General features: G+C 35.2%; 5 protein-coding genes across 8 annotated transcripts; 2 read left to right on the top strand and 3 right to left on the bottom strand.

Annotated features, from left to right (window-relative positions):
• Positions 1-52: 52 nt before the first annotated feature.
• mRpS26 (mitochondrial ribosomal protein S26) lies at positions 53-1,191 on the bottom strand. Its single transcript, XM_068293537.1, has 2 exons — positions 706-1,191; positions 53-632 (listed from the first exon to the last, which is right to left on the bottom strand). The coding sequence occupies exons 1-2, from the start codon at positions 906-908 to the stop codon at positions 161-163; spliced, it is 675 nt and encodes a 224-aa protein (XP_068149638.1). The 5' UTR covers positions 909-1,191; the 3' UTR covers positions 53-160.
• Positions 1,192-1,505: 314 nt separating this feature from the next.
• On the top strand, positions 1,506-2,221 carry mRpS6 (mitochondrial ribosomal protein S6). Its single transcript, XM_068293557.1, has 2 exons — positions 1,506-1,684; positions 1,764-2,221. The coding sequence occupies exons 1-2, from the start codon at positions 1,640-1,642 to the stop codon at positions 2,160-2,162; spliced, it is 444 nt and encodes a 147-aa protein (XP_068149658.1). The 5' UTR covers positions 1,506-1,639; the 3' UTR covers positions 2,163-2,221.
• Positions 2,222-2,489: 268 nt separating this feature from the next.
• LOC137579750 (alpha-tocopherol transfer protein-like) lies at positions 2,490-3,687 on the top strand. Its single transcript, XM_068293555.1, has 2 exons — positions 2,490-2,873; positions 2,961-3,687. Exons 1-2 carry the CDS (start codon positions 2,569-2,571, stop codon positions 3,589-3,591), a joined length of 936 nt encoding a protein of 311 aa, XP_068149656.1. The 5' UTR covers positions 2,490-2,568; the 3' UTR covers positions 3,592-3,687.
• Positions 3,589-4,510, bottom strand: LOC137579751 (probable RNA methyltransferase CG11342). Its single transcript, XM_068293556.1, has one exon. It carries the CDS (start codon positions 4,478-4,480, stop codon positions 3,764-3,766), a length of 717 nt encoding a protein of 238 aa, XP_068149657.1. The 5' UTR covers positions 4,481-4,510; the 3' UTR covers positions 3,589-3,763.
• Positions 4,511-6,731: 2,221 nt separating this feature from the next.
• On the bottom strand, positions 6,732-25,907 carry DopEcR (G-protein coupled receptor DopEcR). 4 transcript variants are annotated; one of them, XM_068293482.1, is made up of 7 exons: positions 25,822-25,889; positions 25,283-25,438; positions 24,654-24,936; positions 11,134-12,483; positions 10,824-10,967; positions 9,220-9,478; positions 6,732-9,154 (listed from the first exon to the last, which is right to left on the bottom strand). In XM_068293482.1, the coding sequence occupies exons 5-7, from the start codon at positions 10,954-10,956 to the stop codon at positions 8,578-8,580; spliced, it is 969 nt and encodes a 322-aa protein (XP_068149583.1). In that variant the 5' UTR covers positions 10,957-10,967; positions 11,134-12,483; positions 24,654-24,936; positions 25,283-25,438; positions 25,822-25,889; the 3' UTR covers positions 6,732-8,577. The 4 variants fall into 4 exon arrangements, with proteins under 4 accessions (XP_068149583.1, XP_068149582.1, XP_068149585.1 ...); XM_068293481.1 differs by lacking the exon at positions 25,283-25,438 and having other exon boundaries at positions 25,822-25,907; XM_068293484.1 differs by lacking the exon at positions 25,283-25,438 and having other exon boundaries at positions 25,825-25,880.
• Positions 25,908-27,950: the final 2,043 nt, after the last annotated feature.

Here is a 27,950-nt window from a genome sequence, read left to right as displayed (position 1 = left end):
AACATTATCATTCAATGAAAAGAACATAAATCTTTAAAACTTACCGAGCAAATGTGGTTAAAAAATAAGAAACACCTCTTTTCATTTGAAAAAAAAAAAAAAATAGTTTTTTTTTATGTTTAACAACAAATCGGCGTACAATCTAAGTTACTCTTTTTTATCAATTACTTAAAGCCTGCTGAGGCGGCTCATTGGTGGTTTCCTGTGGAAATTGTGTGGCATTGCGTCCATAGTATAGATTGCCACCCATATCAATGGCAAAATTGTGGTCCACAGGATTGGCCAGCGCAGTCTCAATAGCAGCGTCTAGATTCTCTCGTGTGATAAATGTTTTGGACTGTTCAATTTCATGTAACACTCGGGCATTTGCACGCTCAATGCGCTCCTCATCGCGCAGTTTCTTGGCCTCTAAGCGCTCCTGGACATAGACCACCTTGGCATCACGTTCCTTGGCCAAACGGATGTCACGCTCTTTGGCAATGGCTGCATTCCAGGCGGCATTCTCGTCCAGACAACGTTGGAATTCGGCCTCCTCTTGCTCGGGCGTAAGTACTATGTGATCAGCTGTCGATGTTTCTTCATATCGGATGACTTCCTCACGCAAATATTGACGGACCGACCGGAGTTGAGTTCTACATGCAAATTTAGATTGTTGATTTAATTAATTGAACATTTAGACGGTAATCATTTAGTTTTTGTCCATACTTGTATTGGTTGTGCAGCCTCATGAGCTCTGTGCGTTCCTCCTCTGTTTGCTTCTTGCGCTCCGGAACACGGAATAGCTTGCTTTTGGCCACCGGCAACCAACGTGGCTTTCGGCGCCATCGCACAAATTCGAGGGCAAAATTGTTGCTACCTGTCTTAGCCACAGAGGCTTGGCCCAATAGCTGGCAGCCTGCACGAAGCATTTCTTTTGAATTTAATTAATAAATCTTTCAATTTAGTTTTCCCAAATTTCGAACGTTGTGCAACCGCAAGGGAACTATTTAAGCAGGGGCGCAGGCACAGCAAACGTGTTCAGGGGCCCTATGAAGTACGAACTTTGGTAGACAAATTTCACTAATCCAGTTCTTAAAACATTATTATCTAAAAACTGTTGAATAAAATAGTAATTGCACTTGAATAGTGTTTAATAAAAAAATATTTTTAAAACGCTTCTAAGAATTTATTGAAAAATTGAGACCCATTGGTGACCCCTTTATTTTGGTCAAAAAATAATCGAGCACATGATACTTTTTGTAAGTTCTAGAGGCGCCACAGTGTAACAATAACAATAACAATTTACAATAGAGGGCGACAAAGTCGATAAATACTTTTTAATAAAATTGCGGTTAAAATTTTAAATTTAACTTTAAAGATAAATGCTGGAGAACTTAGTTTTGTTTAATGAATACTAATAACATTTTAATTTTCCACGTTTTCATTCCTTTAGTTAAAGAACTATCGACTTCCTGTTAAAATACCAAAAAAGAAAATCGATTTCATTATCTTAATGTTTAGCAACACTGAACAGCACGAACCTTTTGAAGTTGCATGTGTGTGTGCATTTAGCCATTGAATATAATGTTATTTTTGTTTTAAATATAACATAAATCGAATATTAGGATTTGTTAAACCTGCTCATCACAGACTACCCGCTATGCCTACCTATGAATTAGCCCTGGTATTCCGCCAGCTACCCCGGGTAAGATTTACATTTCATGAGAAGTTATGTAAAGTAAATAATAAGCCGCTATCGCTCTCTCTGTCTATCCCACGATCAGACGGAATTGATATCGGTCATCAAACGGACAGCTGAAGCGATACTTGACAAGGGGGGCATTATACGGAAATTAGAAAATCTCGGCACCCGAGCCCTGCCCCACAAGCTTAGCGAACATGGAGTTGTGCACCGCACTGGAACACATTTTACCATTGCCTTTGACTCTGCACCCACTCAAATATCCGATCTGAAGGAGGAATTCGGACGTGATATTGATATTGTGCGCAGATATGTGTTTAAAGTGGAGGAACCCCTGGATCATAAATGCACACTGCATGAGGAATTGTTACCGCCAGCCTATCGTAAGGATGTTCAAGAGCTAATTGACATAGCCAAACGGAAACAGAAGCCCAAATACAATTATAATTCAGGACTGGACTACTATCCGTTCCAGAAATAATTTACAAATACTTATAGAGAAAGAGAGGATGAATAAAATTGTTATTATTATTAAATTAATATTATGTTGATTGACCAATACTTTGTTGGTGATTCCCCAACTCAAGGCTAATTCGAATGTATTGTAATGGAGGACTACTACTTGAATACTCTTATGAAATTTCGCATTTATCACATTTAGTGTTTGGTATTATTTGTCTTTTTATTAAGTTTATGGCATACTGTTAAAAAAACCTTATCAGGAAACTGATAAAATAGACCCCAATACCAATAATCAAATCAGCAACGTAACCCAATACCACCTTTTGCAATAGAAAAGCCAAGATATCGTCTAGTTCTAGTTCGGCACTTGAGCGGCAAAAAAGAGGTTTTGCGTTCCTCCATCACATTCACATCTACTTCGAAAAATGCCAGCACAAATCCGTCCACTCACGCCCGAGTTGCAAAAGAATGCCAATGAGCTGCTGCATGAAGTGCCCGAACGCATTGAGTCCGACTTGGAGGCATTTAAGACATGGATTTCACAACAACCTCATCTCACGCCCCGTACAGATGATCAATTTCTGATTGCTTTTCTACGTGGCTGCAAGTACAGCCTAGAGAGAGCCAAGTCCAAATTGGATCAATATTATACGCTGCGTACCAAATATCCAGAGATCTTTAATGTCACTGATGTCGATGGTGGCAAATTTCGTGAAATTCACAAGACTGGGTAAGCACATATGTACATAAATCGAATCGAAGGTCGTGTGTAATATTTTATCTCATTTCCAATACCCCCGCCACCATAATAAAATAGCACGATAATATATTTGCCCACTCCTCTGCATGATAATGGCCCACGCATTGGATTGTGGCGTATGGGCCTATCCCCGGCCGACAAGTATACGATTTTGGAGGTTATGCAGGTAGCCCAGGCAATGCAGGAGATTGCTCTTATCGAGGATGACTATGCGAATGTCAATGGCATTGTTTTCATCATGGACATGAAAGGTGCCACAGTTGGACATCTGTTGCAAATGACACCAGCATTGGCCAAAAAGATGACAGTCTACTCGGAAGAGGCCCTACCGTTGCGTCCAAAGGCGCAGCATTTTGTTAATACAATTAGCGGTTTTGAGCCCATTTTTAATATGTTCAAGCCCATGATGTCGAAGAAAATACAGGCACGACTCTTTGTCCATGGTGATAAAATGGATTTGCTTACCAAGCAGGTGCCATTGAAGTATTTACCTAAGGAGTATGGCGGCGAGAATGGTTCTGCCGATGAAATTGTGGCCGACTGGGAGAAGAAATTCGATCAATACAGGGATTACTTTAAGGAAAATGCCAATTACAAGACAGTTGAATCCCTTCGTCCTGGCAAACCGATTGATTTTGATGGTCTGTTCGGCATTGAAGGTTCCTTTAGAAAACTCAATGTGGACTAGATTTAATTTGCTTTGAATTTATTTTGCTGTTTGTTTGTTTGTTATTATTAAATGATTTTCATTCTTAGATTGTAAATACATACAACTTTTAACATATGTATGTATATATGTAGATGCATTTTAAAAATACATACATATGTATCACATCTTAGAGGTATAATTATAGTCTTAATCACCGATAAAAGCAGATGCGCCTTTGCCACTTTGTGGGAGTTGATTCGAATACTTTTCGTCGGTCCAAGGCCTGTTCCATATACATTTCAATTTGTTGCTCCACATCAGAGCGCCATTTAAGCTGCAAAAAGAGTGGAAACACTTCTCCAGCTTTCTTCAGGCGACGTTCGGCTGTTTGATAGCATTTCCAGGGCTGTGGTTCAACCACAAAAAGTCGAGCAAGCTGTGATAGCATACGCAGGAATTGTTGTAAACCCTCGTCATGGTGATTCAAATGTATCCACATGGTAATGGAATAACAGCAAATGGCATCGAATTTATTATGCTGATTCTGCTGCAGATAACTAAATATAGTCCTAAAGTCATTCTCGTTGAGTATATCCACGCGGGAGTAGCTTATTTTATCCTCAATTGTGTTTTCAGCTTTTGCTCGTTCCACAAGTCGTTCATCAATGTCCACACCAAGGATATACACTGGTCGTTTTAGTTGTTCCTCCAGAAAGCTATGCAATAATCTTGTAAAGACTCCACTATTGCAGCCAACATCCAAGACGAAGTAGGGTTTCTTACTCACGTCTTTGGTATCATCATTTGCCGATGGATCCCAAATTTCTTTAGAGGGCAGCAGTTTCACACGTTCGGTAGCCGAATTGAATTGGTAATAGTTCATAAAGTTTCCATACTGGACAGCACCAGGATCTCCACGGTGTTCCATATCGGCGAGGCAAATAACATGGCAAAATCACGTAAGATAACGTTACGTCTTGGGCGCGTAAGCCTGCTACCTACGTCATTAGTGGTAACTTTTTCCAACACTTTTAATTTCCCTAAATGGGGAAAGAAAGATGTAAATGATTTCCATAATTTTCAATAAATATTTTTAAATAATAGATTTGTTTGATTTTTCCCAAAGTTAAAATGAAGTTTAATTTAGTCTTAAATAAATATAAAATATATTTTGTTCTTATTAACTATTAAAAAAAAGCAGGTTCGCATGGTTTCTTTTCTATGCAGTTCGAGACTATACTTAACTATAGGGATTTTAATTATTCAATCAAAATTTTCTGGGTGTTAATTATTTTGAATGTTGCTTCATATAATTAGAAATTAAAATAATAATTTTTTTCTCTTTGTAAAAATAATTTTAAAAAGTTCATTTCATATGTATATGGTCAAATTTGATGAATTTTTTATTTGTAAAACATTTGTTTAAAATTTACATTACAAAACAGCAGTTGTTACGTCACAAAGAGCTTTAGTTTGGTAACCTTAAGAATCCATAAAAAAAGGAGAAACAGTTGTTTTTAGTACTTTTAATACCGAATAAATACTAGAAATAGTGTAACCCAGATGTAGCAAGTTGAATTGGATTTAGATTTTACGCGGCGTTAAAAGTTTTAACAATTGTGACAAAAACATCAACAATCGTTTTACCAAAAATGGATGCGGAATATCCATATATAGATGAGACCCAGAGGCAAAAGCACAAATTGTCCTTCAACCAAGGAAGAATTGTAGCCGATGTGACTATCGATGGCCAACCATTTTGTGCCACCATTCACACAGGATTCACTCGAAGCTTTGTCAACCATCGTGTTGCCCAACTGTTGGGCAATAATCACAACTTTTTGCGTGACATCGATACTAATATATACACGGACGAGGGCTTATGTTTAAGGGCAACCAAATCCCTGTGGGCTAATGTTTGTCTAGATAATCGTAATGTGCAATTCCCTTTGCTGGTCTTGCCCAATATTTGCAGCGATGTCATATTAGGCCTGGACTTTCTCTGTGGCATTGACGCAAGATTACAATGCGGTCAGACATTCATTCAGTTGCAACCATCGCTGCTAACAAAGTCAATTATGGAGACAAATGCAAGCGAACTGCATCGGGATCCTGCAGAAGCAAAGGAATCGACAGATTTCGACAATCAAGAGGATTTGGATCACCCAATATCAGAGGATATCCAAGCTATAGCTACTCTTTTCCGACAGGAACAGCAGAAAGATATTCCAGAGAATTCAGATCTTTCCAAAATGGATTCACCTGAAGAGTATATTCAAGAACTAGCAGATCTAAACGATTTTTTAGCAGACCAAGAAAAGAACACTGATGACATTGACAGTGATCTGGTATCTATATCCTCAGAGGAATCAACGTCGTCTAATACAACCGAGGAATGGTGTGAGGCATCGAAAAAATGGGTGGTTCACACTGAGGGTCGACTCCTGCCAAACTCATTGGTAACTGAACTGCAATCAAGACTAAAGGCTAATTTTCGGAAAAACCAGTGCTTCTGTAGAACATATTTACTCACCTATCACATAACAATTAACGAATGTAATCTCATAACAGTTCGTTCAAATGGTTCCTCACTGGATAATCAATATAAACCGGCGAATATGGCACCATCGGAAACCAAAAAGCCTAAACAGTTGCCGAGAGGCAAGCATTGGCAAAAGCGACGTCAACATTGGAATACCTTGCGAGCCCATCGATTGGAAATTGATTAGTATTGGTACTGAGGCCATCTACATAATCCATGCCATGCGCTACAAAGATTCCTATTACCATTGTACGTTTAACACTTTATACTTGCCATAATTTTGTATATTGAATGAATTATTTCCTATATCATTTCTGAATTCAGATTCGTTTCTGTTTAGTTAGGGCCCAAACCAAAAAAAAAAAGTGAAATGAAATTTCTCAAATTGAATACCTGTTCATCATTTTTACTTCATTTATTTACTGCTGCCTTCATTTTGAATATATAATTTTCAATGCCTTGTTTATTTTTTTTTTTTTTTTTAATTATATTTTTTTAAGTTTTTCTGTCTTTGTTTTTGTTTTTTTTTTTTTTTTTTTAGTTTATACGATTCTAACAATTTTCCTTATACTCGAAATCCATAACAAATTCTTTTTCTCTTTTGTAAAATTAGTTAAAAAAAAAACACAACAAAAAAGAATGTTAATGAAAATATATTGTACAAACAAGAGAATATACATACATACATAAAGTTTTCTAGTTTAGTTTTGTCGCTGTTTTGGCCTGTTGATGGATTAGATATTTAAGCAATCAAAAAAAAAAAAAAAAACAGAAGCAAAGAAACAATCCCACATGGCAGTGCAACATGGACACTACTCCTGGCCATGGCTTGAATTTAACCCAACTAAGGGAACTAGGCAAAATTGCAACAGTCTGTTGTCGCCTTGGCCAGAATGAATGGCGTCCATGTTATGCCACGGGGTTAGAGTTAGGATTAGGGACAAAAACCAAATGATTGACCATAATAATACAGATATAAAAAATAATATATGTATGTATATGTAAATATATATAGGTTTTATAGTATTTTTCAAACATTTTCTAGATCTAAATTTATCGTACAATACCTGCTGTTAAACAAGATTACGTTCTTTTGAATCATTATCTTTCATTTTTTGCCCCATTTTAAATTGGGTTTTACACCTAGATATAGGTATACAATATATATATATATATATATATGTATATATATATATATATAAGTTGCTAAAAACTACTGGAAATGTTTTTAGTTTTGTTTATAACTTTCTCTTTGTTTTGTTTTTTTTTTCTGCTGAATTGAAAATTACATAGTCATATTATATATAATATACTTATGTATGGATATAATAAAGATCTGGGTTTCTCTGCCATGATTTCTATACTGCCTTTGTCTCTATCTTCAAAAAATTTGTTGAATGTTTTAGAAAGCGCTATTGAAATTTTATTTTCCCGAAGCGTGCGAAGGATTTGTTCTAGGTTTTGTCTGTCGGCTTTAGTTTTATTTTTTTTAGGTTTTTCTTGTTCTTTGGTTTTGAAATTTTCTGTTTACTGTTGGGGGTTTTTTTTTTTTGGCAAATTGTTAATAAACTCTACTTAATCATTGTTGTTTTTTTTTTTTTTTTTGTTTCTTGGTTTTTGTAAAATTTCTAAATGCTACTTAATATGGACTTTGAAAAATTTTACAATACATGCGCGCTTAGCGCCCAATTTGCATATGTTTGTCAGTGTGTGTGTGTGTGTATGCCTAGCAAAATGTAATTTTGAAAATTAATTGTTTTTTTTTCGAGTTTTTGCTAAATGTTCGGATTAATATTTCTATGTTTCAGAATTATAAAATTGTTTTTGGTTTTGTTATCGAATTAGGTATGGCTAAACTAGGGCGACAATTGAATATATAATACATACATACGACTAGGTATATATTTTTGTATGTGTTAAGCTCATAAATACACAATAATTAATAATAATCATCAATCAGAATTATATGTATATAGTATGTATGCTAAAAATCTCTTAAATCTAATCGCTAGACTTAGATAGCTTACGACTAGAAAATGAATATGTCTTTCAACTTGTCTGTGGCTGTGTTGCTGTGTCGCTGTGTTGCTGTGTTGCTATGTTGCTGTGTTGTGATTGAGTTGTGTCGCGTAGCTCCAAACGGGCCGTAAATATGCAACTATATGGCAACAGGCAAGTAGTGTTTAGTTTTAGATGACTCAATTATGCGATTTACAACCAATTTTTACTTGCTTTTTGTAGGATTGGGAATTGGGCGGTATTAATGGGGACTGTACTTTGGATTGGATTCAATATCTATGTGTAGTCTGTATTAGTTAGATAGTTGGAGACAGAAATAGACAGAGAGAGTGTGTGTGTGAGAGATAGAGAGAGAGAGAGAGCGTAAGGTTAAGAGAAAGTGTGTGTGTGGGAAAGGGGCGGAGCGGAGGGGTTTTCTCTTTTTACTGGGAGGATTCAATTTCAATGAAAATCTAAATCTAACTCTAGTCATCTGGGTCCAACCCGATTAGCTCAGCTTGCAAACGGCCCTTAGTCTTACAACAAATTGTTAAGCAAAATACTCTCAAAGCGATACGAAATTGCGGCGACATACTGGTCATGATTAGAATTTTCCAAAATGAATTCAATATGCCAATCCAAACGACTGCGAAATTGATAAGAGTACTTTGTATAACGTCGCCCGTGACCACCTCATACAGACGCAACGAGATCCATGGCAGCCAGGACATCCAGAATGCAAAGACTAATGCGAATGACATCATATGACTAGGGTTCGATAAATTTTCAGCCAAAGCAGTTGCATATTCTTTATCGTGTATTGGCTCGCCGGACCTAATTTTACGCATCATGACAAAGATGTAGCCATAGTTGTGTACAATCGATATGAGGCTGGGACCTAAAACTAAAATAGCCAATGTGGCACTATATGCGGCCATATTGCCCCAATCCAGCATGCAAATGTGTGTCACATTGTTTTCAATGGGCTTTGAATAACCCAATATGGGCGGACAGCACAGCAGGGCCGCCGATATCCATGTGAAGACCATCCAGCACTGACATCTGCAAGAAAAATCAAATAAAATCACATAAAATTCAATCAAAATTCGATCAAGTTATTGATTTACCTTGTCTTCGTTTGCACTGTTTCGTAGCGCAAAGGTTTACGCACAGCCAGATAACGATCAACGGATATCCACATGAATGTGTATACGGAGACGGCCCACAGTGTGACCTCTAGATAGCCAGTAAAACGGCAAACTATATCCCCGTACATCCATTCTCCTGTCAGTGCTGGATAAACGGAAAATGGCACTACCAATAGGCCGCATAGCAAATCGGCAATGGCAAGTGATAGCAGATAATAATTAATAACCTCTGTGGGACCTGTATACAAGAAAGAGATCAAGAGAGAGAGAGAGAGAGAGAGCGGGAGGCATAGAGAGAGAGAGAAAGTATGAGATAATTTCAATTGAATACATTTATATAATGTAAATATAGTTACTCCTTATAACATGACATTGTATTGTGAATATTTAAATATAAGGCAATGAGGTAAGAATATCAGTACCGGATTAAGCCATTGTTAAATGTAACAATCAAAAAACCAAAAAATAAGTTTTAGGGATTTCAACTAAAATTAAATGTCATTTTCCATTGTGAAAGTAAGAATATGAACTAAGCTAAAGACTATTTTTTCGCCAATATGCCTCCCAATTTAAAAAATTATATTTAAGTTTAATCACAATATATACACGAATAAATTGTATAATATATTATAATCAGAAATTGGTTCGAAATTAAAAATTTGTTTTCAATAATGTGTACATATTATTATCAAGGTTGTTAACAGATTGAAATTAATATTTTTTCAAATTCTTCATAAATTAACAAAATTTGAATTTTATAAAATAAAACTTTATTGGAATATTTAGCTGAACTTTGGGATTTTTTGTCCAAATTCTAATATAAATTTGAAATTAAAAGCATTAAAAAGATATATCACCTTCTAGAGGCCAAATGGAAAACTAAATTAGCTAAAATTAAAAATGTTTTAGCAAAGAATTATATATGTAATGTTGACAAGCTAGTTAAGATAGAAGGAAAATGTTTTACATATTAACTCAATCGTTTTCGATGAGGCATTTCATGAAGATAAAAAGTTTCCCACCCTAATCTGCTGGTCCTAAAAACTACTAGAAATGAGTTTATGTGTTGTGTGTCTTTTGATCTCGATTTTTTGGCTTTTCTTATCTTTATTTGAAATCAATCAATTAAATGGCTTTCCTGTTAAGAAACTTCAGTTAGATTATTAGATTGTTGACTAAAATATCCTTGCTTATCTTTTTTGCAAATTTAAAAATTTACATTTTATTGATTGAATGTTATTAATACTCCCACATGAAACAATTTCTTCACTTTCAATAAAGAAGCATTCTGAAGCCAATAAACTCACAAGTTAAGCTCTTTAAACTCAAGTTTATAAATCTTAAAACGAAAAGAAAAGAAGAAGTAAACATTTAACCATGAAATTTGTTCCTATCGATTCGATCATTTTTGCAATTTGCAACAGTTTGTAGCCTTGTGCCTTGGTGCCCCCAAAAAAGTATGCTACACTAAATTACCCAACTCCCTCTCTGTCGAGTGTGTGTGAGTGAAAGTAAATTTGGTTTTAACACGAACAAAAAAAGAAGGAGAACCACAAAAATATATATATATATGTTGCACATACCCTTGAAATTGGCATAGGTGGCTATAATCAGTAGATTCGATAACACTATTGCCACGCCCAGTATGGAGATGAGTACGGCTTTGGTGAGTGCCTCCAATTTGGAATTATCCTGCAGGTAGCTCATTTCCTGCATTTTTCTGCCCACTGCAAGTGAAAGTGCTCAGACTTTTTTTTTGTTTTCGGTTTTCGGTTTACGGAATGGGGAAAGTGATGATGATGTTTTTGGTGGTGGTGGTGGTGGTGGTTGTGGGGATAGAGGGACTTTAGGTGGGTCTTAGGGCTATGCTAGAGCCAGTGGGCGTGACCGTACCTCACTTCCGGTCATGACGGCCTCAGTTGCAGTTGGTTTTGTTTTTATTATTGCTTGCTTTAACTAGAATGTTGTATGCTCTCTGCCACCGTTGCCGTTGCCGTTTTTTGTACACGCGAAGGTCGTGTGGTCGTCCTCGTCCTCGTCGTTGTCGCCGTGCCGTGCCGTGCTGTACCGTGCCGTGCCCGCCTTCTTCTTCTTCTTCTTCTACTTCTTCTCTTCTTTTAAGAGCACCGGGAAAAATATAAACTTTTACGTTTTTTTTTGTTTTTTCTTTGTTGTGTGTGTGTGTGTGTGTGAGTGTTTTCTTTTTAGGCTGGCGTTGAGCCAAGTCGCCGTGTGTAATTTGATTGTTGTTTGGCTTTCTCAATGTCCCCCTACTAGACTGTGTGTGTGTATGTGTCCTGGCTTTTGGTTAAGGTTAAGGATAATGTTGGCAATTTATTGTGTGTTGTGTCTGCCAGCGATTCTGTGTTTGTTTGTTTGTGTGTATGTTTGTGTGTGTGTTTGTGTTGTTGTATTGAAGCTCGTTTTAAAATTTGATTAAAATCCCGTTTAAATACTACTAATTGCGTATGATTCTGCGCTTCGTTTTTGTTTTCTTTTTGCCTTTTGCTAGAGGATTGCAAACAATTATTGGTTTTTGCTTAAATTTTTCTTTTGTTTTGTTTTCTATTTGAATTCACAACTCTTTTTGGTTAATTTTAGTTAAATTTTGTATGTTAATAATTTTATCCTTGAACATTAATATATATATATATAAATATATTATTAGTTTTGCTACCAAATAATCAAGTATGCTGTGTATATATATATATTTTATATTTTTGTTGTTGATTTCTTTTATCGGTTTTTGGTTTTACTAAATTTCAAAGATTAATTTCAAAATTACACATTTCAAACTTTGAAGTGGAAGAATAATGATTATAATTAGAATTTAATTATTCAATTTATTAATTATTTACGCGCCTTGTTGTTGTTTTTTTTTTTTTTTTACTATAATTAGAGCACAGCACAAATTTTTTTTTTTTGTTAGTTGTCCGTTTTTTGTTTTTGTTGTTCTTCGTTTTGAAATATTCGTAAGGCTTTTAATGTGCTACATTTAAGAAATTTTAAAATTATTTTTGTTTTTTGGTTTTTAGTCAGTTTTGCTTGTATTTTGTTTATATTTTTCGCTGCTTTTGGTGATTATGATTATCCTTTTGCTTGTAAATTCTGGCTCTATATATAAGTTGTTGTTGTAGTTGCTGCTGCTGTTGTTGTTGTAGTTGTTGCCTTTGTTGTTGTTGTTGTTGTAGTTGCTGCTGTTGCTGTTGTAATTGTTTGTCAGTTTAAGCTAATTGTGCGCATCTGCGTTATTAAAGAGAAACAAAAGAAGAAAAACACAGAGTATATATGAAATGCAAGTTCTAAAAATAATCATCAAACTATATGATATAATCAATAAATTATTATTATTATGAGTTTAGAAGCTCAGCTGTTTATTATATTACATGATTCACATAGCTGGCTGGCTGGCTGGCTGACTGGCGACAAAAGCCGCACAAACGCTTTACATAAGCATACTTATCCTAGCCTGCCACTTTGCTTTTGCTTTTCCCACCATTTCCCAACCCACAAAAACCCCTTTTTGTTGCTCTGCTGCTGCCCTCTTTGCCAATCTACGTCTTGCAATGACCCACTTTACCGGGCACTTGACACAGTTTGAGAGCCATAGCTGTCACAGCTAGCTGCTCAAACTGTGTCCAAGCGAAAAATGACAATAACAGCATAAAGTGGAACTGCTAAAGTGTATTGAATCATATTTCAATTTTGTCGATTCGATACTGTGTTTGATTTTTGTCAAAACAGGTTAAAGCATTTTATTTTTTACTAGTCTAAGAAAAGAATATAATCTCTTTAGCTTATGAAAATAATATTTGTACCAATTGGATACATTCAGATATGTTTTTTCTTTTTTATTTGAAATCACGTACATGACTTAATAAGGTGACTAACAATAAGAGGGCTTTATGAATGATGGGAAAATTAAATTGAGTTAACAATCTTCAAAGCCAAATTAATGAACTAAATAAAAATAAAAATCGAGTAAGAGTTTATGAGTGAGCTGACCTAAGACTCAGTCGGAAAACATTCAAACCAAACAAAAACGATTTAAATTTTAAGACAATTGGCAATTGTTTTTCTGTGTCTTCCCGTCTTTTCACCAATTTTATGGTAGAATAGTCCAGATTCAAAGTATGCCTCAATCTTTGATTTTTCAACCAATGATAAAACTGTTCCTTTACCCATAGTGTACTTTTTTTTTTAAGATATTGATTACTTTAAGGTTCACTAAAAATTTGGTGACTGCAATTACCAAATTAAGCGAGATAACTAAAGTTGCATTTGGGGGCGCTAATCTAATGACGCATAGTAAGGGCAAGCTTTTTCGTCGAGAATGAAGCAAAACGCGAAAAAAAATATAACAGTTCTTCTAAGAAGCTTTCTTCTTTTGTCATAAAGATCATAAATGATAAACAACAACAAAATTTTACGAAAAACAGTGGAATAGGAAAGTAAAAATTATGTAGAGAGGGGCGGCGCTAAACTGATGACGCGCAGTGTATCTTAAATATCTCTGATCCAGTTTTTCAATTTTGTTTTCCGGTTCGATGGACCAAAATGTCATTTATGAAACAATCTCTCTTAAATATAACATAAATATGAAAATTCGATTATTTAGTATTGTTCCTTTGTAATTTCAATTAATGATTAAGAATTTTCGGGTGATTTAATTCTATTTTTACGCAAATTATGCATAATTGTTTAGTGCTTTTTGCAATCGATCAGCATCATCAACGACCCAGTCGGAGCCAGTGTCCCGGGAAGGGCCTGGTGTGATGTGGTGTGGTCTGGTCTGGCCTGGTCATCATTTGCGACGTCATCGAGCCATTTTCCACGCAGACACAAACACAAACACCATTATCAAATGCCATTAGACATCAGTGGGGCGCCATCAGGCTGTGGCTACCAACTACTATGCAGGAAGTTCGAAGGGGGAAATGAGGCGGGTCATGGGCTCTGGGTCGTGGGTCGGAGAAGGAAGTCGACAGACCATTGTATAAGGTAACAAGTTTGTCACTTACATCGTCTCTCAACTTGGTAATTGAATTAACGCTAACGGGGGGCAAACTGAACTCGAATTGGGTTCACTTTGGCCCGCTAGCTGACAGGTGATAAATATCAATGAATTGCATTATGCTAGACGGCCACTCAAATAGGCTTATCCTATCTTCACACACACACACATGCACACCCACAAATTGTGAATGATTGCGTAACAGAATGAGATTGTGCATCAACTGTTGGGTCGTAGTCATCATAAGGAAACAGTTGCTGCCCAACATTTACATACATACATATGTATGTACCTCACAAATCCATTCGCATTGAAATTACGTTTATTGCTGTGAACTTAAGTCCCAGAGACGGCAATTGAAGCTCACATAATGAGCGACAAGGCACAGTCACAAGTACGAAATGAGTTCAGCGAACCCATAAAGAGCGCAAAAGGCCCCACCCTTTTGCTGCCTCATTTACAGCCAAGGACTTGAATGTCGTCCACATGAAAATCAATAAGCACGTGAATGTGATTAATTATGTAAATATTTTCATTGTTATGGCTGCGTTTTTTTCCTTAATTTTCATTTTGTTTTTTGCGCCTTTGAGAGGACACTCTCATACTCTCACACTCAACTCTTTGTGGCTAACAAGTTGATGAGATTTTGATTACCATTCGGGGAGGCCGCTCATTACTCCCTGGCTCTGGCTTAATTAAAAGAAAAATGCTCCTCTTTATTTTGCCCATCCATTTTCCGCAGGAAAGGTTTATTATATTATAATAAAATGTTCATGCAGGTCGCAAAATGAAAAAAAAAATTGTCATGTCTTAAGGGCTTATGCCAAAATAAACAAAAAAATGACGAAAAACCCAGATTCTCGTTTTGTGTTTTGTGAGTTGCGTTTGTTAAAGTGGTCATACATATTTTCCCTCTAGAGCAATTTCCTTCCTTCCAATCCAGATAAAGGCATTATGGTTGTGAGTTGTTTGGCCTAGATTTAGTTTCTACTATTAGGCAGACTTTTATTACATTAATAATAGTAATAGTAGCTATGATGAGTTAAATTTAGTTAGAGGAAGTCAGTGTGGAAGTGTAAATAAACTTCATGAGTTCTGCATGAGATTTCTATGCATACATTTTTTAAAGTTATTTTATTTTAACCCTATATGTTAGTTTTTCTTACAATTATCGCTTTAAAATGTATTTTCTTCTTTTATTCAAAATTGAAATATTAAAACCTTTCAATACTATTTCAAAATTTCTGTTTTAAGAACACGAATACCCATGTTTAATGACAATTTCAAATTGCTTGTAATTATTAAGATGAAATAGAAACTTTAAGTTTATTATGATTATTTGATAGATTTGATCAAATCAGTGTTTAAGAATGTGGTAGCTATATTATTTTCATTCATTTCGACACCTATTTTCGCGAATATTTTTCTTCTAGTAAAACAATCACGTTTTTTGGTTGGGTAAAAATAGAAACGCTTCAAATATTTTATGTCAAAAACAGTTTAAATCTCATTGATGTCAATTTTTGGTTTTAATAACATATTCTACATTAAAGGTTTTTGAAGCCTATTAAATCTAATGTCGTGTCTCGCACTCCTCAAAGAAGGAAAGGAAAATTATAAATAAACTAAAAAACTCTGATCATTTAATTCCAGAGATCGTCAAATTAATGAATTCCTCAAAAGTAAAAGAGCTTTCCGCTATTTATTGTGAGCATAAATAAGAAAATCGAAGTAGGAAATGGGTCACAACGTTAAAATATGAACGCATCATTATGCTGGAAGCGAAAAAAACCCATTCCTTTAATCGGAGGAGCTTGAAAATAAGTTAAATCCATTAATTAGCAGAAGAACTATCCGGGCAAGATTAATATCAAAGCTGTTAGAGGCATATAGTGCTCGAAAAGAACCGTGCTCGAGCCAGAAAAATACAAAACATAGAATAGATTTTGCTACGCAACATGTGCCACGGGCCCTTGGGAAGAACGTGCTGGGTTCGGATGAAACACAGGTAAATTTGTTTGAATATGATGGCAAGGTGTTTGTAAGACGACAAAAAAGTACTGCTTATGATCCAAAACACACTTGAAAGACCGTTAGGCATTATGGTGAAAACATTAAATATGTACAGTAAATATCTTTAACACTACTATACAATACGAAGTATTGCCTTTAAAGTAAAATATCAACAGCTGGCAAACACATGGTTCAAAGAAAATAAAGTTAATTGGGGCCGCCGTCTCAGTCCCTAGACTTAAACTTAAAGGACCACCTTTAGGGAGTATTAAAGAAAAGAACTGCTAGATATAAACCAAATATTAAGCAAGAATATAGAGAAAAGATATAAGTTATATGGTATTCTATAAAACCAGCTATTTGAGCCAAGTTATTTGATTCCATGGGATGGAAGAGACTAAATATAAATTCAAATATTTGTTAAAAACAAAAATTAGGTTTATCTGAAAAGTCAAATGTTTGCGAAAGAACAAGGAAACAAGAAAGTTATTGAGAAAAGTCACTGTTCCTGACTTTGCCGTCTGTTTGAGAGCAATGTGATATAGTGATCTGATCCGGCTGAATACAAATTGTGATCCAAAATAGACAAACTGTCCAGTATATAAAAGCTATATGCGACTCTGTAGCTCTTACGGTCTAGCAGGAGTTTGCGTCGATCCAGACTGATGGACGGACGGAGGAACAGAGAGACGGGCATGGCTATATGAATTCGTCTCGTCGTGCTGATCAAGAATATATATACTTTATATGGTCAAAGATGCTTCCTTTTATGCGTTGCACACTTCTGACCAAAATTAATATATCCTTTTTTGCAAGGGTATGAAAAGGAAATATTCCTGTTTCGGAATGATGATTGTTATTAGTCATTATCCTTTTAAGAAACTTAACTAAATGCTTACTAGTTAGTAAGTTAGTTAGCTTTGTGTGAAAGAAAAACAATGTAAACTTAATGATAGGCATAAACTTTTTTGTTCATTCGACAAGTTTCAATGCAAAAAGTTATTAACAAAAGTAACTGAAATAACTATTTCAATGTCTCTCTCTCTCTTTCTATGGCACTGTTTCTGTTTTTTCCTTCTGTGTGTGTGTGTGTGTGTGTGCTTTATTCAATAATGTTGGCTTTTGGAGGGGTAAAAGTTATGTTTGTCATGGTGGCGCTTGTATCTACAGTTGAAGCCATAAAATATGTATCTGTATCCCATGCGTGTTTATGGCTGACACAATAAGAGATACGAGTATATGGTTACAAATACAAATACTTGGTCATGTGTGAATGTGACACAACACACACACACACACACACACACACACTCAATCAACCCAAAAGCCAAAAAAAAAAGAAAATAAAGCAAAAAGGTGGTCTAAAAAGTCCGCTGTCGTTGTCGTCGTCATCGTCGTCGCCTAAGGTCTGCCATAAAATCATATTTAAATGCCAGGGCAGGTGGGTTTGGGTACCATCCAAAAACAAAAGGGCTTCTCACCAGCTGGGTATGCTAAAAATAAATGCGAACTGGCGCAACGAAGGCCAAGGCAACTGCAGGCAGTCAGAGAGAAGGACTCCCCCCCCCACACACACACAGACACACTTATAGAATACTTTCATCTATATATATATATTTGATGACGTTAGGCAACAGCGCAAGGCTGCTGCGAATGGGTGCCAGAAAGGTGCAGGAAGACCTAGCCACGTCATCGTCATCATCAGCATGAAGGCTTATATAAGGCATGACCTCACTATATGGCACTAGCGGCCCAAAGGTTGATACCTTGGCAAAATCATGTTAGGTAGATTTCCCTAACATTTGTTGAGTTTACATTTTCGTTTAGTTTTGCTTTTGTTTTTTTCTCTTTTCGTTAGATGTTCGTATTTTTCCTGCTGTTCTGCTATTCTATGCATAATTTATGCTTACGTTTGTTTAATGTCGCATATGGTAAAAAAAGAAGAAAAAAAAATTGTTACAAAAATGATGCCAAGAGGCAGGTAGAGCAAGTGGAAGCAGAGGGTAGTGCGTTGACGGAAACAGTCAGCTTGTCACTTAGTGGCTTAAGAACTTTCTGTCTGCCTGTTGCTTGGCCAAAAGACCAAAAACTTTACCCACGAAAAAAAACTTTCTCTACGCAAAATGCCTGCAAGTGAATGCAATTAAAAGGCTTTTCAATTTCCTTCAAATGCCTGATGGCATTTTTACTTACAGTGTTTCTTGAGTTTTCTTTTTTTTTTTTGCGGTTTCGACACGAATTAAAATATGCAATATCAAATTTTCAATAATTTAGTCTTTGACACATAAAATTAATTGAAATCGTCCAATATTTTAGGCCTGCTTAATCATTGTAGAACTGATTAAGAATTGTTTTTCGTGGAGTTACTAATAACTTTTCCTTGCAAAAAAGAAACCACATAAAAAATATATATATTCTTGATCAGCACGGCGAAACGAGTTCATTTAGCCATGTCCGTCCGTCGGGCCAATAACGTTGACTTCAGACAGTTCATTTACTGCTGGTATCTCTTTGGCAAAAGAAAATATTGCAAATTAGTCTTAATTCAATAGAACAGAACTTTTAAAAGAGAAATTGGGCTGATTAGGGTTTAAATTTTTAAGAATATTTAATATCCATATGCTATTATATAGCTTTTATGTATATGAAAGATATTTCTCACGAAACAATTTTGAGACCAGCAAAATAGATGCGATTCGAATAGATAAGATTTTAGCCTCTTATTGCTATGTGCCTTAATGAAAGTCGATTGCAAATGCTATTATCCTATATATAATATATACCTACATATCTACATATGTTGAGATATAATAATTTGTGCGTGATTGAGTCCACTTGGATTCACGTGCTTCCTGCTTCCACTGCTGCGCCCATAAATAGAAACTTCCGCACCCACTAAAAGAATGTTACTAGTTCCTACATATATACGATATATGTATATGCACATGTATTTGTGCGTGGGCTTTATTTTGGGTCCCGGTATTATTTTTATTGTTTTTTTTTTTTTGCTTTGTTTTGTTTTGGATGGGCGGGCAAGGACAAACAGCGCCTTGGCGACGCGCGCGTGTATTTAGTTTTGTATTGTTTTATTCCCTTTTGTGTGTCTGTGTTACTTTTTGGAGCGTTCTATACTGATTTTAATTTCCCTCGATGCCCAGTGAATTAAAAAAAGAAAAAAAAAACATGTGTCCTACATATGATTGTGAGTGTATGTGTTTGGTATATCTATGAAATTGCATTGGTCAAGGTCCACATACTACATAATATGCTCACATGACGTATGCGTAATAATTGAAATTTACGCTAAGGACAATTATATGTATTGGTAATACATACACACACACACACATATGCATACTCACTTGACTCACTGGCTGACTGACTGACTGAGTTACTGCTTGTCTGACTGACTAGGACAATCAATAATACTAAAACACGAATACAAAATGAAACTGTTTCAATGCTGAGACTTGACATTCAGCCAAGGAAATCGGGCCAAAGCGGCCAAAGCCAAAGCCAGTTCCTGTCCCAGTCCTTGTGGCAATCAATATATATATATATATATATATATATATGTACATACAAATATCCATGCATCAATTTGTCAATTTGTGATGCGGTCTAGGTTAAACTTGCAACTTGTTTAGTTCTTGCTTTTCCTTGCTCTGTCTCTGTCTCCCTCTAGGATAAGCTTCACTCAACGTAGGTCTTCCTTCTATTGTTGTTACTCTGCCCCTTTTCTATTTGATTTGCAATTTATTGTCTTCACTTGGCATTAGTTCAATATATGTAAGTCATATGTATGTACGTAGTTGGCCCAGTTGATATTGCATTCGCTGTCGTTTGATATCCCAACTATCATACGCTTGTCCTTAAAGAATTTCTACTAATTGTCTTTCATTTAGCTACTTTCATAGCTTTTACTTATTTTGTGGCAATTAGCTAGCCACACCCCGCAATAAATCTATATAAATCAAAAAACAGGGACCAGCCCACAGAGAAATATAGTAATTAGACCATCATGATGACGATGACGACGACTTCAACAACGTCGACGACGACGATGATGTTAATGATGATGATGATGATGATGGGGGCAGAACTATTGAAAGCAAACAATAATACGATTTGTGAAAGTCTTTCACTTGATTTTTTGGATTTAACAAATTTATGATTTAAAGTTGTTAATTTTTTAACTGCTTCTTCGACTTTAAGTCCTAGGGTTAATTTTTTGCAATTCTAATACAGTATTTGAAATATTAATTGGTATCAATTAGCCCATACTCGATTTGCCAAAACGACAAATATTAATTTGGTATATCAACATTTTGTTATTGTATTTTAAGATTATTTATATTTAGTGACATATTTTGTTGTGGTTGTTGATATTTTGGTTGTTGTTGTTTGCTTGTTGTTTGTTTTGTTCGTTCATTTCGTTTCGTTTTTAAAACGTTTGCCATTCCATATAATAGATATATAAATATGTCTGTACTTTTACTATATAATATAATATCATTTTACTCTCACTTTCATGTATTTTGCTTGATCTTTTCTTGTTTTTGTTTTTTCTTGTATTTTGGTCGCTTCAGGACAGCAACGGAGCATAGTACCACGCGACGTGGAGCAAATCATACACGTTGCGCACATAAATCTTAGCGTAGGCGCGACATCAACAGAAGTATCAACAACCACAACTATATACATACACACATATATATATAAGACCAAATGGGAATGAACAATACTAAGGGGGTAAGTGCAAATGTTTATGTTGTTTTTTTTATTTTTTCCTATTGTACCTTTGTGTATACTTAATATATACATATATATATGTATATATATATATTTATCCAGTTTTATCGATGGTCAGCATCTGTGTCTGTCATAGAACATATTTATCTTTTAAATATAAACATATGTATTTAATATGACATATGTATATACATATATTAGACTAATTTCATTTTATTTGACTTGGCATATATCGAGTCTTGTTTTCAAATTTTCAATCAAAATTTTAGGACATCATTATAGACAAATGACAGATAGAAGTAACCAATAAGTATTTTATTAATTTTAGAATATTTTCATTTAAAAAAATGTATTTTATTTTATTTTTTTTGTTTGAATTTACTTTCAAAGGAGAACTTGACTTGTATCTTTACGCTGCTAAGGCATTTCATATAAGTTAATTTTTACTATTATTTGAGCTATTTTGACGATTTTCCAGTAAGCAGGTTTGGGGCATTTATTTTAAGAACAATCCTTCCAATAAGGAAAAATCCACATGCAACCTGATGAAGAAGTTTTTTTAAAATTCTCAACCGACTGATATCAGATCGGCTCATAATGTCATTTTGGTACTATTTTAATCAAGAAGCAGTACACACCAGAAAAACATGCTGAAATCGTTCAGCTGTACCCTGTCAAGTGTGGAAATCCACCAAAAACCCTCAATTAATCGAAGAGAAGTCTCCTTTCGACCAAAATGTCATTGTTTGTTGCGGTGTTCAAGTGGATATGGGCGGATCTGGACGTATTTTTTTTGAAGACAATGCAAAAGCTAAGATATAACCGTTTATAGTTAGCTTTAACGGGCCTTAGTAATGGATTGCCGAATAACATGGACAATTACAATTACAGCTTGAGCCACGATTAATCTGTGAATCAACCAATGGATTTTTTAAAATTCAAGATATACTTTAATAAGCCAAGGGACTCTTTAACAATATTTGTTTAGAAATTGTTGCCAAATCCATCGAAATATTCTGGATACTGATAGTTTTTAAGTTAGCCAATATGTTGAAAATTAATGGCTTTTAACTTAGATTTGTATTGTATTATTGTTAAATATTAGCATTAAAAACGAAAAGAGGTTATGACAATTTTTTGAAAACGAGAACAAGTCTTATTTACTTTCGTTTCTTTTCCTTTTGCAACATTTTTAGCATCCTTAGTTGAATAAAAAATTGGTAGAGAAGTTGCTGGCATAAATTTGCAACCTTTAATCCTTGGGATTAAGATTGAATTCTTAAATGCCATGACATTAAATCTTGTCAAAAGAAACTCTTTTTCTGTGTCTTGTGTTTATTATAAATGCATACATATTGAGTAGATAGATTAAGATTAAATTTTCACACTCATAGAGAATAGAAGTTTCTCAAAGCCTTTCAGGCTTAACGAGTTGCATGCATCTCAAGGGCATTTTGTTAAATGCAAATGCTGAAACACAAAAAAATAAAAAAAAAAACAAAAAACGGTTGCTGTTCCATCGAGGTAATTGAATACGTGGGCAGCAAGGCAAAATGGGGTAAAACGGAAAACAAAAACCAACCACAGAGAGAGAGAGTGAAAAAGGCACATGAAGAAAAAGAAACAATTACGCGCCCACAAGTCATAAATGGGTAACAGAGCAAAACCGCAAACCGTCAAGAATTACAATGGGTAAAAGTTACCATAGGAAAAAAAAAACAAGGAAAGGATAAAGTGGGCGTCAGCAGAAAGGGAGTGGCAAAGCAGCGCGTCATTTGGCATGTAAATTAGATGAGAACGATGCCGACACCAACATCAGTACTCAGTCACACACTCACACACATACTCACATACTGACCGAGTGGGTTGGTAGGAAGTCAGCCTTGAAGTATGCAATACAATTTTGCTGGACATGTGGGAAATGTTGCTAGTGGCAAAACAACTAAAGCCAACGCCACAGTCAGTCGGTCATGTGTGAAAATGGCAAGCAGCAAGCAAACTGCATTATTCACAAGAACAAAAGCCACTTGGCCCCAAAAAAGGGGGAATGGTGGGTGGGTTGCTGGTTCAGCAAATTAAGCCACAGTCGCAGGCCAAAGAAGCCAACCTTGAAGAAGGCAAATTGGCAGCATGTAATTATATATTCAACTCAACTTAACTGGATTCGAATCCTCGACCGACCTGCTGCAGCAACGTGTGAAAATTCCCATTGTGTGATCGATAAAAATGTGCCATGTGTGGGTGGGAGTGGGGCAAATGGTGTGTGTGCCAATCGCGTCCTTGAAGGCAAATTTACGACAAAATAAACAACTTGGCGGCAGCAAGACAGTGCCTGTGCCCTATGCCCTGGACCTTTTTTTTTTGTTTTGTGACTTAGATAAAGGATAAGAGCGTAGAGCTCGGGAGCTGCGGGCTTCTTTTTATGATAGAATGCCAAAGTTATTGATGTTGGCAGGGCTAAATAACAAATTGCTTTTAAAAATAAACCAATAAAAATAAATGGCAACTGCCGAAATTTACTCTCAACTTTACTGTTGCTCTTGAAAGATATCCTTTTTTTTTGAGCTTTTAGTATTGAGCCAGTAAAATCACTTTAAAGTTTTACATGTAACAAAAGTAAGTCGGCAAGGGCAAGGATCGAAATTATGAAAGAAAACATTAAATTATAAAAAGTTCTTTTCTTTTTAAAAACAACAATCTCAATACTTTCTCACAGAGAAAGTATATTAAAGAAAGTATTTATTCTATAAATTTATAAAGCTTATATATACTCAATTTTTGTCTGAATTCTGAACTATAGGTAATCCCGATAGATAGAAATATAGAAGCCCTTTTTGGGCATTTCATTTCTAAAGCGAAATGAGATCTAAGCAGCAGACAGTAACAAAAAGTTTTGAGGCATAAGTGAAACCATTTGCAAATAATGAATTTTTTTTCTATTTGTTTTTTTATATGTATATATCTATATGTATATATATTTTTTATGCTGTGCTGTATGGAAAATTGTCTGTGGAAAATCATTTAAGTAAAGCTACCTAAAGCCTTAGCGCTGCGTTTCTTGAATGAGCTTTTCAGTATTTGCCTAAGGACTTGGCTTTTTAGCTAATCCTAACTGCTGCCAAACAGTTTTTCTTTTTTTCTTTCTTTCGGTTTTCCCTTCCTTTCTTTATTTTTGCTCTCGCCTTTTCTGTGTTCTGTTTTTTTTTTCTTTCTTTTTCTCTTTTTCCTGTGTTCCATTTGGTTTGGTTTGTATTGAGCTTTTCCCTTAAATTTTGTTGTTTGCTCAGCCTATTCGTATAGAGTGTCTCTATATAACTTTGTACCTACTGTGTATATATGTATGTATATATATATATTGTATATGTATGTATATATAGCTATCTATGTATCTTGTATCCTTTGCTCATGTTTCGTTTGCGGGTTTTTCTCTTTTCCTCTCTTTTTTTATTCGCATTCCTGCGTTTGTGTTTTATTGTTGATGTTGTTGTTGTTGGTGGCATATTTCTTTTTGTGTTGAGGTAGGATACTAACTAGGATGCTTGTCAAGAAGCAAACAGAAACTTTCATAATGGGATGGTTTGGTTGGGTTTCGTTGGATTTTTGCGTTTAGTTGGATCTTTTAGTTAACACTCACCTTAGATAGAACATCATTAGCAGTTCGTTTTGTCCAAATACATTGCTCTAGTTTCGTTTTGCCGAATTCGTTAAGTTAGTTACTTTTTTTTTTGATGTTTCTTGTTTTGTTTTGTTGTTTTTTGGTTTTTGTATATTATAATTAAGTATAGTTATTACATTTTGTCATGAACACTTTGTCTTTATCACTTGGTTAATTTCTTGTATTTCATTTATATATATTTTTGTTTGTTTTTTGTTGTTGTGTGTATGTGTTTATTATTTTTTTTGGTTTTATTTTTTGGCTGCAATTAGGCAAAAGGTGTTAAATATCTAGATAAATGTCTTTACGCTTCAGTTATGGAGGAATGTCAGAGAGGGCCGCCTAATCGAACCGCCTTTGATTTAATGTTAGGCAATAAATCAATCAATTGAAATATTTTAATACAAGCAACAAAATGTATTGATAAGATATCGACATTGAAATCGGACAAATTCTAAGCTCAGCAAATCTCTCTGTCCATGTTACCTACATGTATTTATTGAATAGAATTTCTTAAGGAGATTTTGAAATTTGTGCTTGATTTAAGGGGAAGAACATAGAGCTTCTAATATCTTTGATTTTTTTCCTCTTTTTTTTGGGCACTTTACTTGTTGGCTTTTCTTTTGGCTGGTGTTGGTGGTGGTGGTGGTGCTGCTGCTGGTGCCTTAGCCTTCAACACATATACACATGCATCCTGCCAGCAAACACACACCCACATGGACACACTCTCACAGACATGTGCGCAGGTGTGTGCCTTGATATTTCTATTTGTTCATAATTTCCACAATTCATTCCATAGACCAGACGACAATAATCGACAACAACAACAACAAAAAAAAAAAACAGAACTATTAACAAGACTATTAACTTTTCAATTTTCAATTTGTGTTTTTGGTTCTTTCTGCACTTTTACATGGAGGCACACATGCACAAAAAATGAGAAAAAAAAAAATGTGACAAAAAAAGAAATTGTATTTTATTATTTCTTTTTTTTTTTTTTTTTTTGCCAGAAAACAGCACTGAAATTTGTGTTTGCTGGCCGCTTGGGTATAATACTATGCGTTTATATGTGTGTGTATTGGTGTTGGTGTTGGTGTGTGAGTGTGTGTGTTCGTGTGTGTGTCTGACTGTTTCCAACAACAACAACCACTGAACGCGCCCGCGCTGCTACTGCTGATGCTATTTGCTGCTGCTCTTTGCGTGCGGTATGTGCGACACGCTCACTATCTGACTGGCGACTGAGGCTAGGCCAGGCCAGGCCAGGTTAAACCAGAGACATGGCCACTGCACAGCAGCAGCAGCAAAAGCAGAAGCAGCTACTGCTACTTTCTATCGATTTTCTTCCCGCTCTTTTTTTTCTCTCTCTCTCTCTCTCTCTCTTTTTAAGCAGGTCTCTCTCTTTTCACAAAAAGCTTTGGCATGGTCCCTGGTATCGAATAAATCGGTCAGACTAACTGGAAAAACGAATTTTAAAAAATTATATAGTATACCAATTGGGTGAATAGAAAAGCAGTTACACAAATTACACAGTTTGTAATTGCAGGGATTTTGAATGAATGCTCTTAATAAGGAAATTGACATTTTCTTTTTAGATATTGATGTACATATATATATATAGAGGCGAATCAAGAAAATCGCTGATCCAATATTATATTTTTTGGTGACTTGGATAAATATTATCCCATCAAACATGACAAAACTACATCCAAAAGAACTGCTTGATCCAAAAATTTGATAGTTTCGCCCACCTAAATCCGTCTGTGGCTAGAGAGAAGGACAGTTTTAGACAATTAAGAAATACAATTCAAAATTTGAGGCCATCTTGGGATACAAATCATCAATCAGAGTCAAAAATTCATACAATTCTCAATACATTTTTCTTGAGTAGAAATCACAGAGTGTCAGGAGCACAGCTAATTTAAAACTTTGATGGATCTAACATCAAAAAGTTAGCAGATCCAATGGGGTAGATATACTTATGTATCTAGGGTTAAAAACTAATATGTTGATTAGTGGAAATTACTTAAAAGAAGTCCTAAATGGGTCAATTACGTTCTTAAAACGATGACTTAAAGATCAACATTATATTTTTAATATTTCACAATAATTTGACATTTACGATATTTGATAGAAATTTACAAATCTAATAAAAACTATAAAGTTTTTAGATTTGAATTCCCAAACGATATTGTTCTGATTTTTGAAAATGCCTGGAAAAGTTTTGGGTTTTCATCGATAGTGCTGAGCAACATATCGAATAAGCGAGGGGGCAACAACAACAGAAGGATAAAGAGAGTGCAGAGAGAAAGCAAAGAGAAAGCAGAGAGAGATAGCCTTTCAGATGCCATTCAAATTCCAGTTCCAGGCAGCAAAAACAACAATACGCAACAGGAAAAACCAGCACGAGCTTTCGCCTACTTTTCAGACAAAGCTTTAGGCTGCTGCCTGATGCTGCTGCAAGCTTTTTTAAACGCACATGGCATTTGTTTATGTTCGCAGACAGGTAAAAATGCTGGCACTGCGTCGTTGACCCACGAAATGGAAGTGGGTAATAGTTGCCCTTTTCTAATAAATAATAAATATTAAACTTCTGCAAAAATGCTTGTCAAGTCGCTGAGTGTTAAATTTGCAGTTAAATCAACCTGTTGGCTTCTGGTATTTAACCAAATAATGGTTTACCCCTCGGCTTTCTTTTTATTTGTTTTTAACACATACTTTCAGGCTGAAAATAAAAAATGTTTGCAATTTCCGCATAGGATACGTATGTATGTATCTTGCAGGTGAACAAAAGTTCAACGTTTACTAAAGTTCAAAAGGAATTATAAAAGTAGGCATATGGTTTTAATTTAACAGATTTAGAATATATCAAAATTGTCTTGAAGGCCAACAAATGCACATGCAGAATTTATTTTATAATTATACAATTCTGTAGCATTTGTTTAAAAGCTGAACAGCTAAAGCAGCATGTTAGCGCATTGTGCTAAAAGATCGAATTTTTGGCATAAAGCCAAAAAGTTATTAAAACAAAAATCAGTTTTAAGTCAGTCTTTTATTAGGAATCTATCGAACAAATCGACATAATTTGTGTGATTTGATTTATGCAGCTTTTTTGTCGGGACTTTGTTTTAATAAAATTGGCGACAGTTTCATACTTTATTAATGGTGCAATGAGACTTTATCCAAAGAATTCCTAATTGGACCCAGTGTGCATAGGGAAGACAGATTAATATTTTAGAGAATTAAAACTAACGGCTAATACCCAGTTTTGATTGACTT

This window comes from Drosophila tropicalis, unplaced genomic scaffold, assembly GCF_018151085.1.
Source record: "Drosophila tropicalis isolate 14030-0801.00 unplaced genomic scaffold, ASM1815108v1 contig_769, whole genome shotgun sequence".
Classification (NCBI taxonomy): domain Eukaryota; kingdom Metazoa; phylum Arthropoda; class Insecta; order Diptera; family Drosophilidae; genus Drosophila; species Drosophila tropicalis.
The sequence above is the reverse complement of the archived record's forward strand: the minus strand, read 5'-3'. Positions and strand labels throughout refer to the sequence as shown.

Bases quoted from the DNA above. Each gene is read 5' to 3' on its own strand.
- mRpS26 (XM_068293537.1), bottom strand. From the start codon at position 908: ATGCTTCGTGCAGGCTGCCAGCTATTGGGCCAAGCCTCTGTGGCTAAG. The intron at 633-705 runs GTATGGACAAAA...ATTTGCATGTAG, and splicing joins AGGCTGCACAACCAATACAA to AACTCAACTCCGGTCGGTCC.
- mRpS6 (XM_068293557.1), top strand. From the start codon at position 1,640: ATGCCTACCTATGAATTAGCCCTGGTATTCCGCCAGCTACCCCGG. The intron at 1,685-1,763 runs GTAAGATTTACA...TCCCACGATCAG, and splicing joins TATTCCGCCAGCTACCCCGG to ACGGAATTGATATCGGTCAT.
- LOC137579751 (XM_068293556.1), bottom strand. From the start codon at position 4,480: ATGGAACACCGTGGAGATCCTGGTGCTGTCCAGTATGGAAACTTTATG.
- DopEcR (XM_068293481.1), bottom strand. From the start codon at position 10,956: ATGCAGGAAATGAGCTACCTGCAGGATAATTCCAAATTGGAGGCACTC. The intron at 9,479-10,823 runs GTATGTGCAACA...TCTTGTATACAG, and splicing joins CACCTATGCCAATTTCAAGG to GTCCCACAGAGGTTATTAAT. The intron at 9,155-9,219 runs GTAAATCAATAA...TTTTTCTTGCAG, and splicing joins ACAGTGCAAACGAAGACAAG to ATGTCAGTGCTGGATGGTCT.
- LOC137579750 (XM_068293555.1), top strand. From the start codon at position 2,569: ATGCCAGCACAAATCCGTCCACTCACGCCCGAGTTGCAAAAGAATGCC. The intron at 2,874-2,960 runs GTAAGCACATAT...ATAATAAAATAG, and splicing joins CGTGAAATTCACAAGACTGG to CACGATAATATATTTGCCCA.